The following is a 22,610-nucleotide window of genomic DNA, read 5'->3' on the forward strand; positions in this document are numbered from 1 at the left end:
GGTTATTTTATTTTATTTTATTTTATAACCGTCATTGAACTACCGACCCAATTTTGAGTTAACGACTACCAATACTCAACTCCGTATCCTTCTAATTCTAAATCCAATCAGGAAGACAAAAGAAATCCTGGATCAAGTATTGAGCCGGAATTTGCCTTCGTGGAGGTCTTTTTGATGAAACTAATCCGCATTTGCGTTACAGGAAGAAGAAAAACCTGCAATGTGCTGTCAGGTTAACCGTGAGAGAGGGAGATTAGAGAATTGAATGCAAAAGATTGAGTGAAAGGGAGAGGGCGCCACTCTTGAGTGTCCTAACGGGGATTCTCTCTCAGGGGATTCTAACCCATCATCCGTCTACCACTGAGAATATTTTACGTTAGCACAATGGTCGGGGCGAGTCGATTGCGGAATTCGTTTCGACCAACCATTGCTGGGATTTGAATCCGGGTCACCTTAAACCGAGTGCTTTATTCCCTGAGCCAGCCCGGTTTCACCATGGGCTATGGTCTGGTAAACATTCCTCAGGATGATCCGAAGACATTTTGATCCTTTGCAGAGGGTATGGCTCCCACGATTCGGTAGCCGATGTCCTTCACAAGTTCCTTCAAGTACTTTGCGGTTGCACAGTTTAATGAGAACTGATACCGCACTGGCAGAGCGGTATCACCCGCCAAACGTAATGCAAAGTGTGGAGGCAGCAGGTTCAAATCCCGCTGTTACCCTGGATGGGTCTTCGTGCTGTCATTTTTTGTAGTGTGCTATCTGTTCTTCTATGTGTCTAACTGAGCACACAAGCCTGCAAATTTATGCTGTAACAATAAATAAATAAATAAAATACAACACCCTTCTCACGCTGATCAGAGTAGACACTCGCCTACTCACTGATCGCAGCCTGTAATGCTTATCTTAGTGTTCTAATCGAAACCGTGTCCTTATGATCAATCCACTGTGGAACGAATCTGTTTGTAAAATAATTGTAATATGATTTTTCATGATTGCATGCCAAACTACAACAATGGATACATCTTATAACGAACCAGTTATTAGTAAATACCGAAAAGTAGCTTTGTTAGGAAATGGTTCCTACGGTACATGTTATTTGGTAAAACAAAATAAGACTTCTTATGTCTTAAAAGAAGTCAACATGAACTCATTAACTTCTGTTGAGAAACAACGTGCTTTTAATGAAGTCAGTATGTTAGCTACATTAAAACATCGACATATTATCGGATACAGAGACTCTGCAATTGACCACACTAGTGGGAAATTATCAATAATTATGGATTATGCTGATTCAGGTAAGATATAATTTTGTTTATAGAATTTTCGTATTAGCTTGCAATTATAACAATGCCAATTTTTATAGTAATTGTTTTGAAGAGCAAGTTTATTTGAATTTTTAATATTTTTCAATGATCTGAATTTTTCAATGAAAATAATTCTTCAAAATGTTTTCCTGAAAATTGTAAATCGGGGAAGGTTGTTTTCCTACTTAGTAAACACTTTTCCTTTAAGAGCAAAAATATAAAATGTTTTAATTCAAGTTGTTTAATTTTAATTGGAATGTTAAAAATCTGATGTCATCAAGTTTCTAAATGTAGAAAATCTGAAGTTAGTGATAAGCCAAAGTATAGTTTATTGTAACTAATTAATAACGAGATTTTAATTTTTTTAGTATCATTTATGTATACCATTTAATGAATACCAAAATGAAAGGAAAAATTACTGGAAAACAATCCTGTCTAAAAACTTTCTTTGAAAAACTTAGAAACTTCTAAAATCCTGCCAAAATCTAAAGTAATGTAGATTTTGATTCTATGGGTAGCCCTTGCAGTTGGATTCTTTATGAAAACTTTCATTCATTCTGTTTCCCGGTAAAGCAAATGTTCGTTAGTTTTACACTAATTTTTCTTTGGAAGCAAATTTGTCCCATTACATGATCGGCTTTATATTCTTTGGCTTTAAGTTGATTAATAAATTACAAGGGCAAAGGAATTTAAAATTATAAGGTGAAGGAATTGAAAATTACCAGGCGAAGGAATCGAAAATTACCAGGCGAAGGAATCGAAAATTACCAGGCAAAGGAATCGAAAATTACCAGGCGAAGGAATCGAAAATTACCAGGTGAAGGAACACTAGAAAGCAATAAATCTAATATAATATGGTTCAACATTGTTTATAAAATAGAATTAGAAAGCTATTTTGTAGGTATTTTCTGTATTTCTTCCAGTTTTAGGAAGCTTGTTTCGGGGCATTTGAGTTTCATTGTAATTCTGTAAACCATTTATAAGCTTTCTAAAATAAGAAGAAAAAAAAACAAAAAAATCCTTGGAAAAGTTTTCGTTTCTGGTTTTCAGAGAAAAGGGTTGAAGGAAAATTTTCACTTCATCTAAAAAAATAATTTAATTTTAAATAAATAAAAAATTAATGATTCCATAATTAACCGTAAAGCTGCAATTAAGTTTCGCTGAATTTATTTTTCATTAAATAATATTTATTAAATGTTAGTTATATTTCTTTTATTAAAAATGTACATTAACAATTAAATCTTGATGATATTTGCTAATAAGTGCTTCAATACATAGCTTTCACTGTTATTTAAAATTTAAATTCCAGGTGACCTTGCCGCGGCCATAGAGAAACAAAAGGGCGTACCTTTTAGTGAATACGTAAGCATTTTTTTTTCTAATTGTTTTAACGAATTATTTTTTCTTTATTATTTTTAACGAAGGTCCTTATTATTTTTAACTGTTTTCAAAATTTTTAGCAAACCATATCTTGGTTCATTCAAATCAGCCAGGCTTTGCAGTACATTCACTCTCTGAACATCTTACACAGAGGTAAACATCCAGCATTAAATTCAACATCTTATTTTCTTTTAATGACTCTTAATTTTTTTAACTTTTCAGATTTGAAAACTCAAAATATATTTTTAAGTGGAAACCATACAATTAAAATTGGTGACTTTGGTGTATCCAGATTGTTGAACGATTCAAAAGATTTTGCAAAAACTGCTATTGGAACGCCATATTATCTTTCTCCAGAAATAATAATGAGAAAGCCGTATCCTTTTTTAAGTTTTTAACTCGTATATTAGAATTAAGACGTTGTATACTCTAAATTCAGATTTGTATGAGCCCCGGAATTAGTTTTATTGCGAAATGCAAAGTTTAATTTCCTTATTTTTTTTACGTCTTTTGAAGAAGCATTTTTTAAAACCGGAGTTAAGTTTAATTTTCAAAATATCAATTTCATCACCGCACACAAATATAAACTTCCAATTGTATTATTAGTTTCATTTCTATGAAATATTAATGTGTTGAACATTACAAGTATATGCGCATATGTAAATAAACTTTACCCTCTACTGTACGCATGGTAGATATGATCAATAAAATACAGATTCTTGTGGAATATGCTGCATTACTACTAAAAAAAGCAAATTTAAAATTTACAAAGAACATAACCTAATCAGAGGAGACCCACGTATGATTACTTCATAAAGGTAATTTGTTCTTTTGCACATAATCGCTCACTAAAACAGCAGGAAAAAATAGATATATTTCTCCAAAAAGATTTAGTTTATCCTAGCAATTTTGAAATCCATATAAACATAAATTTTTTATAATTATTAACATAAATTTATTATATTTTTGACGGTGTTATGTAAACTTGTCATAACTTATATAAATTTAGATTTAGGCTTGCATCACATGATCAGTTGATTTTCTTCTAAATTTTCTAAGAATTTTGATTATTTTATTTCATTCAATTTCCAGTTGGTTTTTTCTCTAATTTTATTTTCGAATTTATGACTTTTGGCAATCTGTCGGGTGAAACTTCCATCTCTTTTTATACGAAATTGGGGTTTGTTGATTTCAGCCAGGTGCATTCGAAGCTGTGATTTGTGGATAACCTCCAGGTTAATTTCGCATCCTAGCCAAAGGTTACGCGTCCAGGGAGTTCTATTAAGTCTCACTATTATGTATTTTTCAAATCCTTATCAGCAAATTTTTAAAAGAAAATTTTACACATTGGGAGACACATAATTATTCATCGAAGAAATACAAAAACAGCATCGAAGTCTAATAAAATATGCCATAGGAATGTGGGAGTAATAAACAACGAAACTGGTTTGATTGCTTTTTTGGAACTATTTGGCTTTAATTTCATAAGGTAAATACACTTTAATTTAATTAGTGTGAAATGTAATAATGAAATGTTTTTTAAGCTGTAACATTATTCTCTCTGAAGTACGTTGCACGAGTGTATATATATATATATTAAAGACACACACACAGGGTCTCCCTTAAATGTTCGATGTTGCACAAACTTCTAGGGGAAATAGGGCATATCATAAGGATTAAGAATTACCTAGAGAATCATGACCAGAAATGTTATCGTACGCCGCTATTGGCGCTTTCCTGTTATGACATCGTGAGCACTTGAACATCAGGTACTTTTATTTATCTTCATTTTTTGTTTTCCTTTAATTATCAAAAACTGCTTTCAAATAGGTACAGTATTGCTATTTATCGTAATTTAATGATTTGGCGACTAATTGGACTAGTTCGCCTAATCATTAAATTACGATAAAACAGTATTTCTGAGCCTGTTTTAATGGAACTCTCGACAATAACTAATAGTAATAGCCTAGGCCGGGATAGCCTGGTTGGTAGGGCACTGGGGGCATATCCAACAGTTTGTGGGTTCGATCCCCGCCTGCCGAAGACTCCCCGTGTAGTAAATGGTGACTGATGCTCGTTGAATCTGTCGAGTCGCAAAGTTCTCCATGTTCTCATAACAAATTAACACCTCTGGGGGTACTGATCCAGGAGTTTCCTTGGCTTCTGGATTGGTTCAAAATAACAAGGCTACGGAGTTGAATATCAGTAGTCGTAAATCGAAAACTTGGGGTCAGCTGTTCAGCGGCGGATATAAAATAAGATATAAAATAATAGTAATAGCCTGGATAGCCAGGTTGGTAGGTCACTGGGCCCATGTCCAAGATTTCGTAAATTCGATCCCCACCGGACGAAGTAAATGGTGGCTGATGCACGCTAAATATGTTGAGTCACAAAGTCCTCCATGTTCCCATAACGAATCATACCTCTGGGGGTAGTCATCCAGGAGTTTCGTAATAAATATTATCTGGAATAGAAGTAGTCTAGTTTTTCAATAGTAGTCGTAACCCAAATTTGATTCGGCTGTTCAACGACGCCTATGAAATAAAATAGTAAAATAAGAGTCGTGATGGCTCAGGACGTAGAGCGTTCGCCTTACAATGAGGTGAACCGGGTTCGAATCCCAGTGATGGCCAATTGATACGAATCCGTATCCGGCTTGCACCGACCACAGTGCTGGCGTGAAATATCCTCAGTGGTAGACGGATCATGGATCAGAGTCCCCTTGCCACCAGGCTAACCGTAGGATATTTTCATGGTTTTCCTCTCCATGTAACGCAAATGCAGGTTAGTTCCTTCGAAAAAGTCCACCACGCAGGCATTTTTCTCCCAATACTTGATCCAGGAGTTCTCTTTCCAGCTGGATTTGGTTCAAAATTACAAGGCTGCGGTGTTGAATATTAGTAGTCGTAAACCCACTATTGGGTCTGCTGTTCAGCGACAGTTATGAAATAAATAGTAACATGAAATTAAAAAACTTTAAAAAAATAACAGTGCAAGTTCAAAGGCACACGAACAACTTGTCCAAAGCACCTCTAGCAGCGTAAGATGACACTTCCGGTCATGATTTCCTAGGTAATTTTTAATCCTTATGATTTGCCCCACTTTCTCTAGTCGCAACATTTACGGGACACCCTATATATCAAAAGAAAAAATACTAACTTCCTCCTGTGTGGCTCCGAAACTATTGATCCAAATATATATATATATATATATATATATATATCCAATATTAGAGAANTATATATATATATATATATAATATGACTAAATTTATATGCTTTACTTGTTTATCTTTAATTAAAACCTAGATATAATACAAAAAGTGATATGTGGGCACTAGGATGTGTTTTATTTGAGATTTCTGCACTTGAACGACCCTTCAAAGCAGTGTCTTTACCGCAACTAGTGAGTGTTATTTTAGAAGGAAGCCGACAACCGTTTCCCACGTAAGTAAGAAAATTGCTTCTTGCATTTTTTAACATTTATTTAAAGCTGAACATGGTAGTTGTCTAGCATATAGAAAGGTTTATAATCTTCTCTATTGTTTCAGAAGGCTATAATAAAAACAAGAATACACATATGCATCTCGCACTTAACACTAGATTGCCAAGGATTCCCAAGGAAGTCATTTTGACTGCTTTTTCGTTTGCAAAAAATGTACAAATAATATACCTAATTTTTTTTTTTTTTTTTAAGTGAAGTAAATTTTTTTTTGTTTATATTTTCTACTGACTTACATAATTGTAAATAATGTATAACTGTTATATAACTATAAATAATATAAAAAACATTAAGAATTAAACAAATTTCTTTTTACACATTAGTTATTCTTTCACAATGCAGTCATTTTGACTGCTTTTGGGCATTATAGGTATATACTAAGTTTGTCTTTCTAGTGTTAAAACTATTCAAGATTTCTTTTTTAGATCACAGAGGTATTGGATGTTTGAATCCTTGGTTCACCATTATTTATTTGATACAACAAATATTATTTATTTTACTAGCGAACTAATATTCGTCATTGAATAGTGTTCACACATTGAATAAGTGTAAAAAAAAAAAATTGTGCCAGAGGCTGAAAAAAATTTATTTTCAGTTCACGACTATATTTTTAATGTAGTCATTACAAATTACTTTTAAAAGGCCACTTTTTGGAGTCATTTTCATGGAAGATTTACACTTAATTCAAAATCAAAAAAGTACAGTTTAATAGAAATAATTTGTAAAATAATAGTTTTGAATAATATATTAAAATATTTAAGCCTGGTAAACCATAAAGAAATGTTTTCGTCTACACCCGAGCAATTAATTATTTTAAACTATATTTTTACGAGTTTTCCTTCCAACCTTCAATTTTTTATGACAGAAAATTTAATTTAAGAAATGCCAGAAAGTTATCAATTATTTTTGACTGTTAAGTGGTTAAGGCTTTTTTATTTCATGCTCCTCGTCATTGAAGTAATGTGTATGAAGTATTTTTAATTTTAATTAGGAAAGTAAATTTGCGTTTGAGGGCATGGATGAGAGAATTGATAAATTAATTTCATATTGATGAATAAATCTAATCAATAGATCTAAAAGAGATCTATTGATTAGGCCAAACAGACCGTCTCGTGTTTCCGTTTGTACCAATAATTCTTGAAATATCGCATTTTAACCTTGTTTCTTTAAAATAACATTAAAAATAGTTGCCATAAATCGTGACAAACTAGTGTATTTTTTCACGCTTACTATTCTCAAAAATAGTTTTGTCACTTGTAGTGCGTGAGTCAGCTCTGATCACTAGTCTTCATAATAACGACTTCATAAAAATTCCGATGTCGTCTTCATTTTGTCGTATGTCGCTTTCATAAAGCATCCCAGGGAGAAATTTCGTTATTTATTATGTAGCAAAGTTTTATCTAATGTTATAGAATTATCTTATACAAATAACTTGGAAATAACTTTTAAAAAGAAGGAAAAAATAAGTGTTAAAATGTTACGATTGTATTATGCTTATCAAATATCACTAAATTTTTAATGTTTTAGCTGTTAATTTTATTCCTTTTTGTATTTTTTTTACCTAATTTGTTTACTTTTTTCTCATCAGTTGACCTAAAATTTGTCGATTCCTATCAAATATATTTTTAACGCTGCAGCCATTGAAGTAGGATAAACCTACTGATAAAGATATATCATATGTAGCAACGCAACTTGTGTGCTTTGATAAATTTTACTGCATACTGATTTAAGCGTTTTTGCTTATTCATAATTTTATCACAAAAGATTAGTCTTCTTAATAGTAAATCTTTTTTGAAAATGAACTGAGCCACCTATTCAATTTATTATTTCATTTCTTTTAAATTTTTATAACTTGATAATTTATTGTATCTTCTAAAATTAATGAAACTTATTTTCAGCACGTTAGGGATTGCAAGTTAATAAAAAGCAAGAAAATAAAAATTTATCAGCGCGTGACAAATCCTTAACTAGATAATAAGAAACATTGGATTAGTCTGCAAACTTTAATACATCATCGGTAAGCTGTTTATTCTGACAGCTCAAATTGTATGTTGGATAAAATGGATACCGTTTAAAAAGGATGATTAAGACAATTGACACAGTACAAACTACGCCTTTTCGAAGTTCAACCTTAATTTAACGACGAAACTAACAATTTCGTACATACTTTCCTAATTTTTTTGAACAAAAAGCATAATCATTACGGAGAAAAGTCCTAAACTTTGAGTCGGATTGACTAGGTATATTACAAAAGTAACTTAAGAGGAAATCTATTTGTATTCAGAATACTATACGATGGAGTATTTTTTTAAAAATCCAAATTCGTGCAGATTAAGTTTAATACCACTGTATAAATTTGAAGGATCCGTGAAAACTGAGTAATAACAACTGTTAACTTTAATTTTCTTTTCTTTTTCAAAAAAGACAAATTTGAAAAAGTATACAAAATTTTGTCAAATGGACGATATAACATTACGAATTTGTCTCCGTTTATTTTATTCTTGAAAAAAGAACAATTTTCATTACAAAAGTTTGAGAATCTGAATCAAATGTTATGTTGATTTTCTCAAATACCCATTTTGACAAATGTCCATTTTCTTAAACACCCGTTTTCAGCTATATATTCTTTAAACACATGTTCACAAGGTTAATATCATATTAACTTCACATTTTGAGCTGTGTCCTAAATAAAAAGGTCATTTACGATGCATAGTTATGTATAATATGTATACACACACGAGGGGAAAATTACAGTACAATGAAAAAGAGGAGAAAAAATAATAAAAATACCAAAAACCGGAGAGAGAAAAAATCCCGAAAAAAAGGACAAAGAATTTTAAAAAAATCCGGAAAATAAAAGATATAAACTTTTCATCAGCTCACACGATTATATCAGCAAAAAAGAGTGCTTTCTATTATTGTATCAATATAGCCAAAGCAAAATATATCAATACAATAGTGTGAGGAATAGTGTACAATAGTGTTTTTCTTAATTTTCTTTGTGTTTTTGTATTTATTATGCTATATATGTATATAAAGGAAAGTGATTATGAATTCCTATTCTAATAAATGACTTCACTAAATAAAAAGGACTGATTTTTTAAGTTATTTTGAATAATCTAGTCAATATATCACACAAAAAAATGCCTATTCGAGATGATTTTGACAATATTTTAAAATGCTTAATTTTAAACTTTAGTTGGATGAAATCTGGTTTAATAAATCAATTAGTGGATGATTTGTTAAGTTTAAATCCTGATCAAAGACCATCAACAGATGAAATCTTGGCTAATCCGTCTTTGAGGAGCATTCTTTCAGGTTTTGTCCAGAGCACAAACGTAAGTATCTTTAATATAACATTTAAGGGTTTATTATAAGATAATCACAAAAAATGACGCCCAAAATTACATTTTCTTTCAAGATCAAAGTTAAAATATCTGATATATTCTTTTTGAAATATTGTGAATTCTACAAAATATGTGTGTGCAAATTAAGTCTAAGAAAAATATCTTAGTTATGCTTTTTATATGAACTGCTATCATTGTTAAATTGAGTTTCCCAATGGAAACTTTAAATCCAACATAGACTTAAATTAAAAGTAAATCTATAAATGGTATATGTGTAACTTTCTTCATTTCTATCTTAAGATCTCACTCTCAGACAGCATATTAGGGCGCCGAACATTATTCTATTCTATTATTTCTTTATTAATTTCGGTTACCCAATATTATCAGATAGTAGGAACTCACCAAAGGAGTTACAATTCTGCTAATGATATTACTTCTTAATAATAATTCTAAATTTTATCTTTTTAAATAGGAAATTCCAAGTCGTCATGTCACTAGAATGGCCTATAGCAGCAATCCAAAGGATAGCGTGAAAAGAAGTGCATCAGTTTTAAATTCAAGTAAATTGTGTGAATCTTTAGTTTGTAGTACTTTTCATGTTTTAAAAGAAGGTAACGCTGTAAAATATGTAAATGCTTTGTTCGTCTTTCTTTCGACGAAGTATTATAGCTAAATTGTTAGCTCAGTCAAATAGTTTGATTTTAATATATCTCAAACTTCATTAAGTATTATTTATAAAGTTTGCTGTATTGCTTTAACTGTTATGGTTAGATAAATATGGTCAAGACCACGATACATTTTCTGCTTTTTTTTCTGTTCTAGTTTAAATTAAGACTTTTACTTTTGCTCAGTATAGCAAAATTTGGCTTTTGCATCATTAAATTGTGTGGATCAAAACTAAAATGAATCGTTTTTACTATCTGATAGAAAGATTCGTTATATTTTCCATCTTAATGGTTTTAGAAACCTCATTATGTTACTAACTATCAGCTAACTTACGAAATCGGGCACAAAAACATACTTATATTGAATAAGCATACATTTTCCCACGAATTCATATTCTGAATCTTCAAAATATGTTAAGTACAAGTACTTACTAACTTGAAGATATTGTTCCTCTGTGTCTACTATTTAAATTATGTAAAAATTAAGATTTTAAAGTGTTTTGGGGTTTTTTCCTTCATTATCTTAAAGCTGTAAAATATTTCAGACATTTCACAATTATATGCTTAATTTAACCATAGATACATTTGCTAGATAACAAAACATAATCCAACATTTTTGTTAAAACTGGAATATTTCAGATTTTTCTAAACTTAAATTTTGCGTGATCATGTTTCTTAAATTTTGTGTTATAATTATCGTTAATTATTATATCATAAATATCAAATTGTTTCATGCAAAATAGAGTAATTTCAGTTTCAAAATTAGTGTGCCTGTCTAAAGATTGGCTTTTCAAATATTAAGTGCTTTTCTTAAGGGTTCAAAATGTTGATCATCAGTTTGTTAATTAATAATTTTTATCTTGACTTAATGATTGAAAATGTTTTCAATTTAAAGGTGTCCAAATTTTAGCACAATTTTCAACCATGTCGTTTTAAATGATAAATTACGAATCTTGAACGAAAGCAGTTGAAAAATGAAAATTCAAAATTACTTACTCAAATTTAGGCTATAACATTATTCGGCCAATAGCTTTCTGACTTTTAATTTTGTCTCTTAAAGCTGCATAGTTAAAAATTAAGTAAAAATTTGCAAACCGTATAATTCAAACATTTTCGTCCACCATTAAACAATTTTATAAAAATATAGAATAAATCTTTTACACGAAAACTATCTTTTGTAAACGAGTCTTAGAGTTATAAGCGAAACTTTTTGATTCGCTTAAACAGTTCAAAAAACATGACGAAGCACGAAAAAGTGAAATTCGCATAAAAAGCAATCGCGAAACAGATTGTTATGCATTTAACTTTGTTTCGAACGGTTTTGAAAAATAATTACTTCCCTTTTGTAGATCAATCGAAATAAAATAAATTAAAAACAAAAGTAAAACAGCAGTATAAATTTAAAACAATAAAATCCCGAAAGATTTTCAATAAAAATAAATTACCAATGAACATCCTATATTTCATACTAAAAGTCATTTTACCCCTAGTGTATGTACTCTATTTTATATTCCTGCAGAATAATTTAATTCGCATAGTTATGAAAAATTACTTGAAATTTTTATGTCCCCAAATAAAATTTTATAAAAGTATGTTGCGTTTTTAAATTTGAACTTTTTAGAGTATTAACTTCTACTTATAGCATTTATCTTTAATTTTTACAGATAATTCAAAGATTCCCAAATGTTCAGTAAAAACAGCAGTAAGTATAAAATTTCTTTCATATGCATGCATGCAATTTGTGATGCATTTCTCTACTAGTAAACTTAAACAGTTACTAGTAACTAGTAAACATAGGGGGATAAATAATTTTTATTGTTGTATCATGTTTTTCTTATACCTATTAAATTATAAATTTACTTTTTTTACAGGACTTGAAGTTTTTAGATTGTCAATACCTCATATATCATAATGATGAATTATTTGTTACATAAATTTTATATTAACCGGATTAATTTAAAAAACAAAAATGCTTTTTTATTCCTCCGTGTCAGCTATTTATTATATGAATTTTTCTAAACAATCTAAGAAAAATGCGATTTGAAAACTTAATATGTTCACTAAAATTTATAATCACTCCACGCATAAATCACAGTTTGTCGAAAGCAAGAACTCCCCTAGCCATTCGTCTGGAGCCGTGGCGGTGACTATGGTTACGAGGTATGACTATTCCAAGTAAGGGTTTGGGGTCGGATCGGCGAGAGAGTTTTTTTTAATTCGGTTTATTATATTGGTGTTAGCCCTAGAGCGAAGAGAAATTAGCATTCGCATCTGAAACATTGTTTAAAGCTCTTGATTCAGTTTTTATTTTATTTTATCTTTTTGCTTTTTCAAAAGTTTGTGTTTCGGAAGAGTTTTTCAACGAAAAAAAATTTTTTCTAAGTTTTTCTATTTTTCATTCTTTTTTTAAATTTAATTTTCAAAGATGCGTTTCCAATTTACTAAATGCCTTTTGAATTTCTTTGAATAATGAATGATGTTGATAAATAGAAAAACAATTATTCAGTTTGGAAATTTTATAAAGTTGCTTAAAGCAGTTATGTACATATTTTATTAATAAATAACTCATCTTTAAATATCCTGTGCATTGTAAATTGATTTTTAAGAAGGAAAGATAAAGTAAAAGAAAAATTTGCTAATAAAAATACTTATATAAATACCTTTTAGTAAATGGTGAAAAAACATTTAAACAAATAACACAGGCTACATTAAAATAAAAAAAAGAAAACGTAATTTTAAAAAAAAATTAGAAGTTATTAGGTTTGAGTGTTGATCAAAATTATCTTGATAGTTATAGACTTCATCCTAGTTGCGGTGACTTGCTTTCCGCTGAAGAAAAAAACTGAATAAAAAAATTAATAAAAAGATAGTAAAAGTAATAATAAATAAAACGAGTTACAACTTAGTACCTATTTAATTTATTCAATTTAATTATTATTTATTTTACACACTATTTACGACAAGAAATATAAATAAAACAAAAACTTTCCTCCCCCGCTAAAAAAAAAATCTTTAAAGGAGGAAAAAAAGATGGAAAGTTAACATTTGTATTAGTTAAATAGGTTACATAAACTAAATAATATGGATTAAAATCTGTACACATAAGAGTATACAACATCAACATGAACAAAAAATAATAAATTCTAATGAATGGGTTAAATCTCTCCGGAATAGATAACTTGAATTGTTTTTTTCTTACTGTAGCAAAACTTTTATTACCTTTTAAAATTAAAGTTAATAAACTTAAGTATTTCACTTTTACCAGAAAATTTAGCGAATAAAAAAAAATGTTTTACGAAGATGTGTAAGTTTAGAAATTATACTGTCTGAAAATCAACATTCTGGGAATTCTACCCGAAAAATCAATCATTCATAATAAATAGCGTAAATAGTGAAAAACTAGCTTAAAATTAAAAAGTAACAAAAAAAAGAAACCGGCATTGCCCTTAATTTTCAGTATATGTTCAATATTTGTTCCTTTTTTGCACTTAAAAAATAGTAACCTATTGGGCAAAGAGCATAATTTTAAGTAAAGAAATATCCATGCGAATCTTAAAGTTCTTGAATCAGACTTAAGTAAGTCTCCAACAGGCGGGTGAGTTGGCAAATCTGGTAAACTTCCTATATAGTCAATCGTCGAAGCAGCCCTCCCTGGAATGCGCTATTCTTGTTTCCATAACAGCAGACGGCCTATTTACTTTGTGGTGGGGTAATCTCTTTCTAAAGACAAACCATAAAAACTTTTTTTCCTGTTATTAGAGTAGAGTAGAAGTACCACAAAGCCAGCCCTCTCTATATATAGCCAGTCTTCAATATTGTCCAGTTCTTGAAATAGTTAAACCTAGTAATCATAATAGTCACCACCACTGCTCCAGATGAATGGTGAGGTAAGTTCTTTCTTTAGACAGACTTCAGATCGCTTCTACTATCTTTTCTGAAAAAAATATAAAATATCACTTTAATTTTGGCCACATAATAGATATATTGGGATGACTTATTTAATTTTAATCTATCAAGATTTTTTCCGAGATTTTAAAATACTCACGCTGCCCATCTTTATTAAGAGTTAATAAAGCCCTTTGATAGACCAGACGGCAAGCCAAAGACTGAGGCAAGAAATGAGAAAAATCTGTCGTAACTGCCTATTTATTTTTAAATTGAGGATATCGTTAAATTAAATGTTAATTTCTAACTTCATATTTCCAGTAAGCAAAACCTATATTCTATTTCATGAAAAAGGATATTTTTTGATACAAAATATTCCTTGAAGTTACCAATAATTCATATTAGTCCAAGGTCCTTATCTTTTATAAGACGCCGTCTTACCCCAAATATAATGAAGAAGGCCTGCCTTTTCAAAGAATTCTTAAAAGATACACATGTTCAATTTATAGTTTTCTTTTTTTTATTATTGATTCAGGAAAATGAACGGAAGCCAACCGCCACTCGAGTTATTCCACCTGCCGTCGTTGTCACTGAATATCAAGACAAATATGAAGAAAGTGATCGGAAGCAACGTTCTTCCTCCACTCGAGCTGTTTCTCTCGCCGCCATTGTCCCAGAATATCGAGGCAAATATGCGGAAAGTGACCGGAAGCAGCGTTCTTTCTCCACTCGAGCTGTTTCTCCTGCCACCTTTGTCACTGAAAACAGAAACCAATTTGAAGCAAATGAAAGGAAGCCCCGTTCTACATCTATTCGAGCTACTCCACCTGGCATTATCGGAGATGAAACAACCCTTAATGTCAGTATATGTTCAATATTTTTCTTTTGTACTTTAAAAATTGCAACCCGATGGGTAAAGAGCATCATTTTAAGTAAAAGAAATATCCATGCTAATCTTAAAGTTTCTTAATCAGATTTTTATAAGTCTCCTACTAGCGATTGAGTCGGCCAATCTGGTAAACTTCCTATTCAAAGAAATTAATCATCGAAGCTCCTCTTCCTGAAATGCGCTATTCTTGTTTCCATAGCAGCAGGCGGCCATTGATTTTGTATTGTGGGGGTGGGAGAGTTCTTACTATAGAGAAACTATATAAACTTTTTTCCTGCCGTAATTAGGATAGAAGTAGTTTGTCTAAAGAAGGAACTCCTTTCACCATGAAATCTGAGGCCATCAGTGCTCTTAATCTCTCCAACCCGAGCATAAAACTGTCTTAAATATTGTCCAGTTCTTGAAAGAGTTAAACCCAGCAATCAGTCACCACCACCACTGCACCAGATGAATGATAAGGGAAGTTCTTTAGACAAGCTATATATAGTTTTAGTTACTAGCTTATCTGAAAAAATATAAAATGGCACTTTAATTTTGGCCACATGATAGGTATATTGGGATGCCTTATTTAACTTTCATCTATCAAGATTTTTTCCGAGATTTTAAAATACTCATATACCCACGCACATAGCCATCTTTATTAAGAATTAATAAAGCTCTTTGACAGACCAGACAGCTAGCCGAAAACAGTGGCAAGAAATAAGAAAACACCGTCGTAACTAGCCATTTATATGTTTATTTGATATTGAGGAAAACTATTTACTTCAAATTAAATGCTAATTTCGGATTTCATGTTTCCAGTAAAAAACCAATATTCAATTTTATAAAAAAGGATATTTCTTGATGATACAATCTTCCTTTAAATTACCGATGATTCCCATTATCCAAGGTTTTTATTTTCTTTCATATGGCACCGAGTTACCCTAAATGTAATAAACAAGTCCTGCTTCTTTAAATAATTCTTAAATACAAAGTATTCAATTTATAGTGTTTTCTTTTTTTTATTGTTTCAGGAAAATGATCGGAAATCAACCTCCACTCGAGTTATTCCATCTGCCGTCGTTGTCACTGAATATCAAGACAAATATGAGGAAAGTTACAACAGGCAACGTTCTTTCTCCACTCTAGCTGATTCGCCTGTCGCCATTGCCACTGAATATCAAGACAAATATGAGGAAAGTTACCGCAGGCAACGTTCTTTCTCCTCCCGAGCTGTTTCTCCTGCTACCTTTGTCACTGAACCCAGAGACAAATTTGAAACAAATCAAAGAAAGTCTCGCTCTGCATCCATCCAAGCTACTCCACCTGGCATTATTGCAACTGAAAACAAAATGCTATGTGAATTTGAGGCAAACGAACCGAAGCCCCGTTCTGCAGCCATCCGAGGTACTTCATCTGGCATTGTGGTTAATGAAAACCAAATTACAGACAAATTTGAGGAGAAGGAGATGAAGAAGAAATGGGAAAAACGCTTTGTGTTTCAACGTACCACTGTTGCAAATACTATTGCAAATAAAACTCCAAACAAATTTCCTATTTCAGAACCAGGTATCAGTAGCAAGAGTAAGATGAATATCACATACGTTGTCAAAGAAGAAAGCAACTCCGTCGAAAACACAAAACCTAACAAATTAGATTCCCCACTATCTGTTCATGAAATAGACTTTGGATACTCAAGCGAAGAAGCAGACTCTACCGATAAAGATAAAGGTGTTTTTGAACTTTCACCAAATAACAGCGAACAATTTCATGAAGGTATGAAACATCCAGAAGCGAAAACTGCACACGACAGTATTTTAAGCAACCAAACTCATTGTGATCATTCACAATGCAACCAGTGCTTGCTTGATATGATGTGGAAAAATAGAATCCGTGGGTGCGTCGATCTATCTAACAGCAATGGTGACTATTTAAGGTTAAAAACGAAACTACTGCTGATTTTCGGGCATGATTTATTCCAAAAGATTTATGAATCACTACTTCACGAATGGGAAAGAAATGAAAGTAACTTTACACAAACATCTATTCAAAGTTTCGCAAAGCTCCTTAATTATGAGCAAGTTCAGCATCTTCCTCTTATGATGCAACTCATTCAATTAGACTTGGTGAAATTATCAGAAAAAGAAACTTGAAACATTATGAGCAATGAAGTAGCTACTTACATATAATAGTGCAAAAGTTTGACTAATTCAGGTTCAGAGTGTTTGGTAATATATTACAATGAGTTTTAAATTAGTGAATTCACTTTTGAAATTTGTAATCTTGAGATTTTTAAATGTAACGTGGTATTACAGCATTTGTTGAACAAATGAAATATCGCAATCAGTGTTCTATAAGTGTCTTACATATTTATTAGTTGTAGCTGAATATAATTATTAAAAAATAAAAATAAAAACTTTTAAAAATATTTTCATTTGTTTTAACTTGACATTAACATACTTTTCTGACAATGAAGATACTGAAGAATATTTTATTGCACTCTGCATAACTGTAAATATGTAAGGCAAACCGACAATTTGAATTTAATTAGAAAGATTTATTTAAAAATTAAAACTGGTTCAATAAAACAAGAGAAAACATTCTTACAATTATCAGGGCAATTCTATGCCAAAGAGACACTCAGACATAAAGTTACACAAAGTTTTTCATAAATATAAATGAATATTTTTATGTATTCATATTTTGCATAGATAAATATACATATTGACGAAATAAAAATATGTCTTTCATATAACAAAATTTTTGTATTTTTGTAAAATGCTGCTCTGTAGCAACAGTACATGAAAACAGGTGACAAGATTTAGGGGGTCCAAATATTCTAGAAAAGTTTCTAACCACAGTGTATACATATAAAAATAAGTTTCGGAGTAAGGTATAAAACTAAGCAAATGTAGAAATATATATATATGAACATGTAAAAATAAGCAAAATTTTTCATTTGATGGTTTTGTCAAGTTTCCAAAATATTTTCTCTGTACAACAACTATTGTTTTTCAAGTAGCTTCGGCGATACTTTGGGAGCAAGTATTAAACTGTCACAAAGACAAATAAGTGTCATTATAATGCGCACACTTTCAATGATCTTGCAATAAAACCTTTTATTCTTGAATTATTAATCAGAAATTTTAATTTCGCAGGTTCAGACACTGTGTTACTAGGTCTCAGAATATAAAAAGATTATTAGATTATTCTGATAATCAAGTAGCTGTTTATAACTGCATGCTTTAATATGTTTCGTTAAAAATTCCAAATAAATCGTAACTTTAGAAATAATTTTAATTTATTTTTATTAAATATCTTTGAAAAAAAGCAGCAATATGTTTTTATTTGTTACATTATCAATTCTCACGAATGAATAACATAATCAATAAAAAATAAATACATGATTTTACATGTTTTGAACTAACGAAAGAAAAATTTATGACGTAAAATCATTGCCCTTGGGTAATGACGTAAAACTATTTCCCTCGGATAAATTATTAGCATTATAGACTGTATTTGGTTAGCATCGGTTTTTAATGGTGCCTTATTCAGATTACCATGTACATGTAACACAAATGTAATAAAATATACAAGCCATGACATAATGGCTTCTTAATATAAGACTGTCAGCATAAGATAATGAAGTGGTTTCTCATTGTACAGTGAAAAAAGTAAACGGAAAACCTTGAATAACTTTAGAACTAATGATCGGATCTTTATGTTCAAGGACTTAATCTTAACTGTTCAAGGGAGTAACTTTAAATTTGCTAATTAATTAGTGCAAGCGATATTTCAAGTTGCTGAATCAGACACAAAAATGTACTTTTTCTGAATAAGCATAATTTTTTCTCGAGATTTTCGGATTTCTGACCCCCAAAATATAGGAGAAAAATAATTTTTTACAGTTATTTAGTATTTTAATAATAATCAAAAAATTTTGAATTGTAATGTCTACAATTTTTTATAGCAACTTAAAGAGTGTTATTTTATGTAGCAAAATACAGAATACGAAATAAAAATACGAAATTTGTCGAATAGTTCCTGAGAAATCTAATTTTAGAAATACGACTTTTCTCCTGACCAAACTGTTGGAACCAGATTGCAGCTACCTCCTATATTTTTAGGGTCAGAATTTCCAAATCCGTCGAGAAAAAAAAGCATGTTTATTCAAGTAAAATACGTTTTTGTGTCTGATTACGCAACCTAAAATATCGTCTGCACTAATTAATTAGCATATTTGAGGTCACTTCCTCGATTCATCAACATTAAGTCTTAAAACGTGAAGATCCGATCATTAGATCTAAAGTTATTCAAGGTGGGCCGTTTTTTGTGCACTGTACATCAAAAGCCGTTGCGTTTTGATACTCTCAATTTTGCCAAGTCTGATGAACATATCAAAATATAAAATAATGTATTTTATCTGCAAAAATGGAAAATTACTAAAATAAATGCGAAAACAAAAATACAACACAAATAAGGAATAATTGTGAAGAAATTCGAATTAAAAATGGGGATATATTTAAATTATCTTGATTTAAGGAAGTTCATACTAATATTATTCTATTGATTACTTCAATTAATTTTATCTTCAATTTCCCTTTGGAATTAAAGAGTAGAAAACAAATTTCCTATTGTCCTTTTTTATGCACGATTTTAATGATAAAAACGCTGCAAACCCAATTAGATAATATGTTATTGAGTTTCCATGTTTTGAATAAAAACCAAAAAAGATGTAACAAAAATCCAGTATTTAGAATTTTAGTTTAAAAATTAGAAGAAAAAAAAAAGAATCTGGAAGCAAGCGAGAATTCGCTAAAATTAATTAAATAGAAACTATTCCAACTTTAATGGTTGTTAAAAAAATGAAGTTTTTGATAGAAAAAAAATGTGATAATGTAGAATAGAAATGCAAGTTTTTAGATAATTGGCGGTCTTACAGAAAAGTTCTCGTTTTATCAATGTAAAAAAAAAATAAGAAACCATTTATTTCTAAAATAAATTTTTAATTAAAACCATTTATTTCTCATTTCTTAACGCACACTAGAAATAAATAAAATTTTAATTGAAACCATTGATTTCTTATTTCTTAATGCACAATAGTAATTTGGCATTTCTAATTTTTTCTTTTTATTGTTTTCTTAGGCTTATTGAAAATATACTTAAATGAGAAACATTTCATTTCAATTTGTTTAATTAATGCAAATTCTTTTTGTTATCATTATTGCTAGAATTTTTTATTGTTATTAATAATATGTTATTTTTGTTTCGTTCATTATCTTCCGAATTTCAGTGAATGTATTCTCATAAGTTATTATACACTTACACACATCATATTTCAAACTTATATACACATATTTACATTTTATTAGCATATTTATAATTGTTTTATCAAAGAAAAATTTATTTTTTTAAAGAATAGCTTAGGTCGCATATTGCAAAAAAATTCGATATTTATAAATAATTTTACCACTGATTGCAGAAACACTACAAGTCCATAATTTGAACTGTAACTAAATGTGAAAAGAAACTAGTATTTTTCAAATCAAACTTCAAATTAGATTTTACTTGTTAGATTTTACACCCCAACTTTCATGCTTTACTTCAGCTATTAAGTCTATTTTATATTTAAATATCACGAAAATTTAGTGATAATTTAATAAGTTGTTGTAAAGTAGTAATCATTTAGTAAATTTTTGTAAAATATCAACTAACCGGTAACTGATAATCCAGTCATTCTCTATGTTTTTTTTTTACTTTACTAAATCGTGAAATAAAGTAAGTATAATTTTTTTTAATTACACTACAAACAAATGTGCAACTGTAAGTTTGAATATATCACAACATTCTTTTTCAGACTTTTCCTTGTGCTTTATTAAAGTTTTAACCCTAGTCCTAATTTTAAAATAATTTTGTATACTTATTTTTTTTTTAAAAAAATTAATTTAAATTTTTCGATCGTTTAATTAAATCGTTTATTTAAGATATTTACTTATATCGGAAAAGAAATTTCCTAATTATTCATGTAAATCGGTTCTTTTAATTGAGCTATCAAATCAAATCAAATAATTGTGAAAGGTATTACGTTATTGCCGAATTTCAGTTAAGATACACTTTGTGAAACAGTATTATGAAAAGGCTGTGAGTATTGAAAAAATTAGTTTAAAATTTATGGAAGTTAACTTAAATTGATTATCAAATATCATTGAATGGCAATTAAAGATAACTAACTTCCTAAGTTCAAGAAAAGCAATTTGTCATAAGAATTTAAACAAGTTTAATCCATTCTAAATTTTATGATTTTATATTGTTTAATTAGATTCTTCAGATACGTTTTTTCTCAAAGATAAATTCCAATATAAAATGTTTACAACCAAAGTTATCAATAAATCATAATTCCGCGAAAACCTTAAACGCAATTAAATAAATAGAAAGAAATTACATAATTTGTCAGAAAATCATATTTTTTGTAATAATTTTTCTTCCTTTTCTTTATTTATATTTTTTCATTAATCTTTTAAACAAATTTGTTGTTTTTAAATTTTTTGGCAAGTACATAGTACATATTATAGATAAATATCATGCTGCAGATTATGAATAAAAGTTTATTTTATTTAAGATTCAATTTCACAGCGACATAGAGAAGCATATGAATTATATTATATAAATTAGAGTGTTGATACTAATGTATAATTCGTTTCATGAAAAAATATTATTTTTGTGAAATTTTTTATTTCAATCAACTTTTTTTTTAAATTTTTCATTCATAGTTGTATTAAAATGTTTAGAGTGTATTTCAAGAAAACAATTTATTAAAATAATTTATTAAAATTACTATGTTTCATTTATAAAAAAATGCAACTCAAAATATATTAACTAAATAGAAAAATACCAAGTTAGCAAACCTTAAAAGCAATTAAAGAAAGAAGTTACATAATTTGTCAGAAAATCATATTTTTTGTAATAATTTTTCTTTATTCATAATTTTTGTTTAACTTTTTAAGCAAATTTGTTGTTTTTAAATTTTCGGCAAGTACTTCCCAATTGAAAATTATTCATAAATATCATGTTGCAGATTATGAATAAAAATTAATTTCATTAAAGCTTCAATTTCAAAATGACAAAGGCAAGCATATTCATGTGCTTATATAATATAAATTAGAAGTGATGATACTGATGTATAATTCATTCCAAGTTTCACCAGTAGTATTAAAAATGTTTACTGTGTACTTTAAGAAAATATTATATTAAAATTATGTGTCAAGTCTAAAAACTGCAACGCACAATATACTAACAAAATAAATAATACCAAGTTAGTAAACTTTAAAAGCAATTAAAGAAAAAGAAAAAAACTACATAATTTGTCAGAAAATTATATTTTTTGTAATAATTTTTCTTCCTTTTTTTTATTTATAATTTTTGATTAATTTCTTAAACAAATTTGTTGTTTTTATATTATTTTGGCAAATATATCAAACTTGAAATTATACATAATTATCATGAATAAAGATTTTATTAAAGCATAAATCTTACAGTTACATGGGCAAGCATATGAACTATATAGCATACATTAGAGTAATGAAACTGGAATAGAATTCGTTTCATTCACAAAAAATGCAAAATTATTGTTTTTGTAACAATTTTAAAAACAATTTTT

The 22,610-nt window shown here is 29.4% G+C and overlaps 1 protein-coding gene across 2 annotated transcripts; it reads left to right on the plus strand.

The window, feature by feature from the left end:
* The first annotated feature begins 859 nt into the window (after positions 1–859).
* Positions 860–17,381, plus strand: LOC107451055 (uncharacterized). 2 transcript variants are annotated; one of them, XM_043046905.2, is made up of 10 exons: positions 860–1,298; positions 2,617–2,669; positions 2,768–2,840; positions 2,910–3,063; positions 5,996–6,133; positions 9,388–9,526; positions 10,008–10,095; positions 11,865–11,902; positions 14,621–14,944; positions 15,988–17,381. In XM_043046905.2, the coding sequence occupies exons 1-10, from the start codon at positions 992–994 to the stop codon at positions 17,104–17,106; spliced, it is 2,433 nt and encodes an 810-aa protein (XP_042902839.1). In that variant the 5' UTR covers positions 860–991; the 3' UTR covers positions 17,107–17,381. The 2 variants fall into 2 exon arrangements, with proteins under 2 accessions (XP_042902839.1, XP_042902838.1); XM_043046904.2 differs by having other exon boundaries at positions 911–1,298; positions 14,615–14,944.
* The last annotated feature ends 5,229 nt before the right edge of the window (positions 17,382–22,610 follow it).

This window comes from Parasteatoda tepidariorum, chromosome X1 (assembly GCF_043381705.1).
Source record: "Parasteatoda tepidariorum isolate YZ-2023 chromosome X1, CAS_Ptep_4.0, whole genome shotgun sequence".
Taxonomy (NCBI): domain Eukaryota; kingdom Metazoa; phylum Arthropoda; class Arachnida; order Araneae; family Theridiidae; genus Parasteatoda; species Parasteatoda tepidariorum.

Coding starts and splice junctions, on each gene's coding strand:
- LOC107451055 (XM_043046904.2), top strand. CDS start 992: ATGATTGCATGCCAAACTACAACAATGGATACATCTTATAACGAACCA. Junction 2,670..2,767: donor GCGTACCTTTTAGTGAATAC/GTAAGCATTTTT, acceptor CAAAATTTTTAG/CAAACCATATCTTGGTTCAT. Junction 3,064..5,995: donor GAAATAATAATGAGAAAGCC/GTATCCTTTTTT, acceptor ATTAAAACCTAG/ATATAATACAAAAAGTGATA.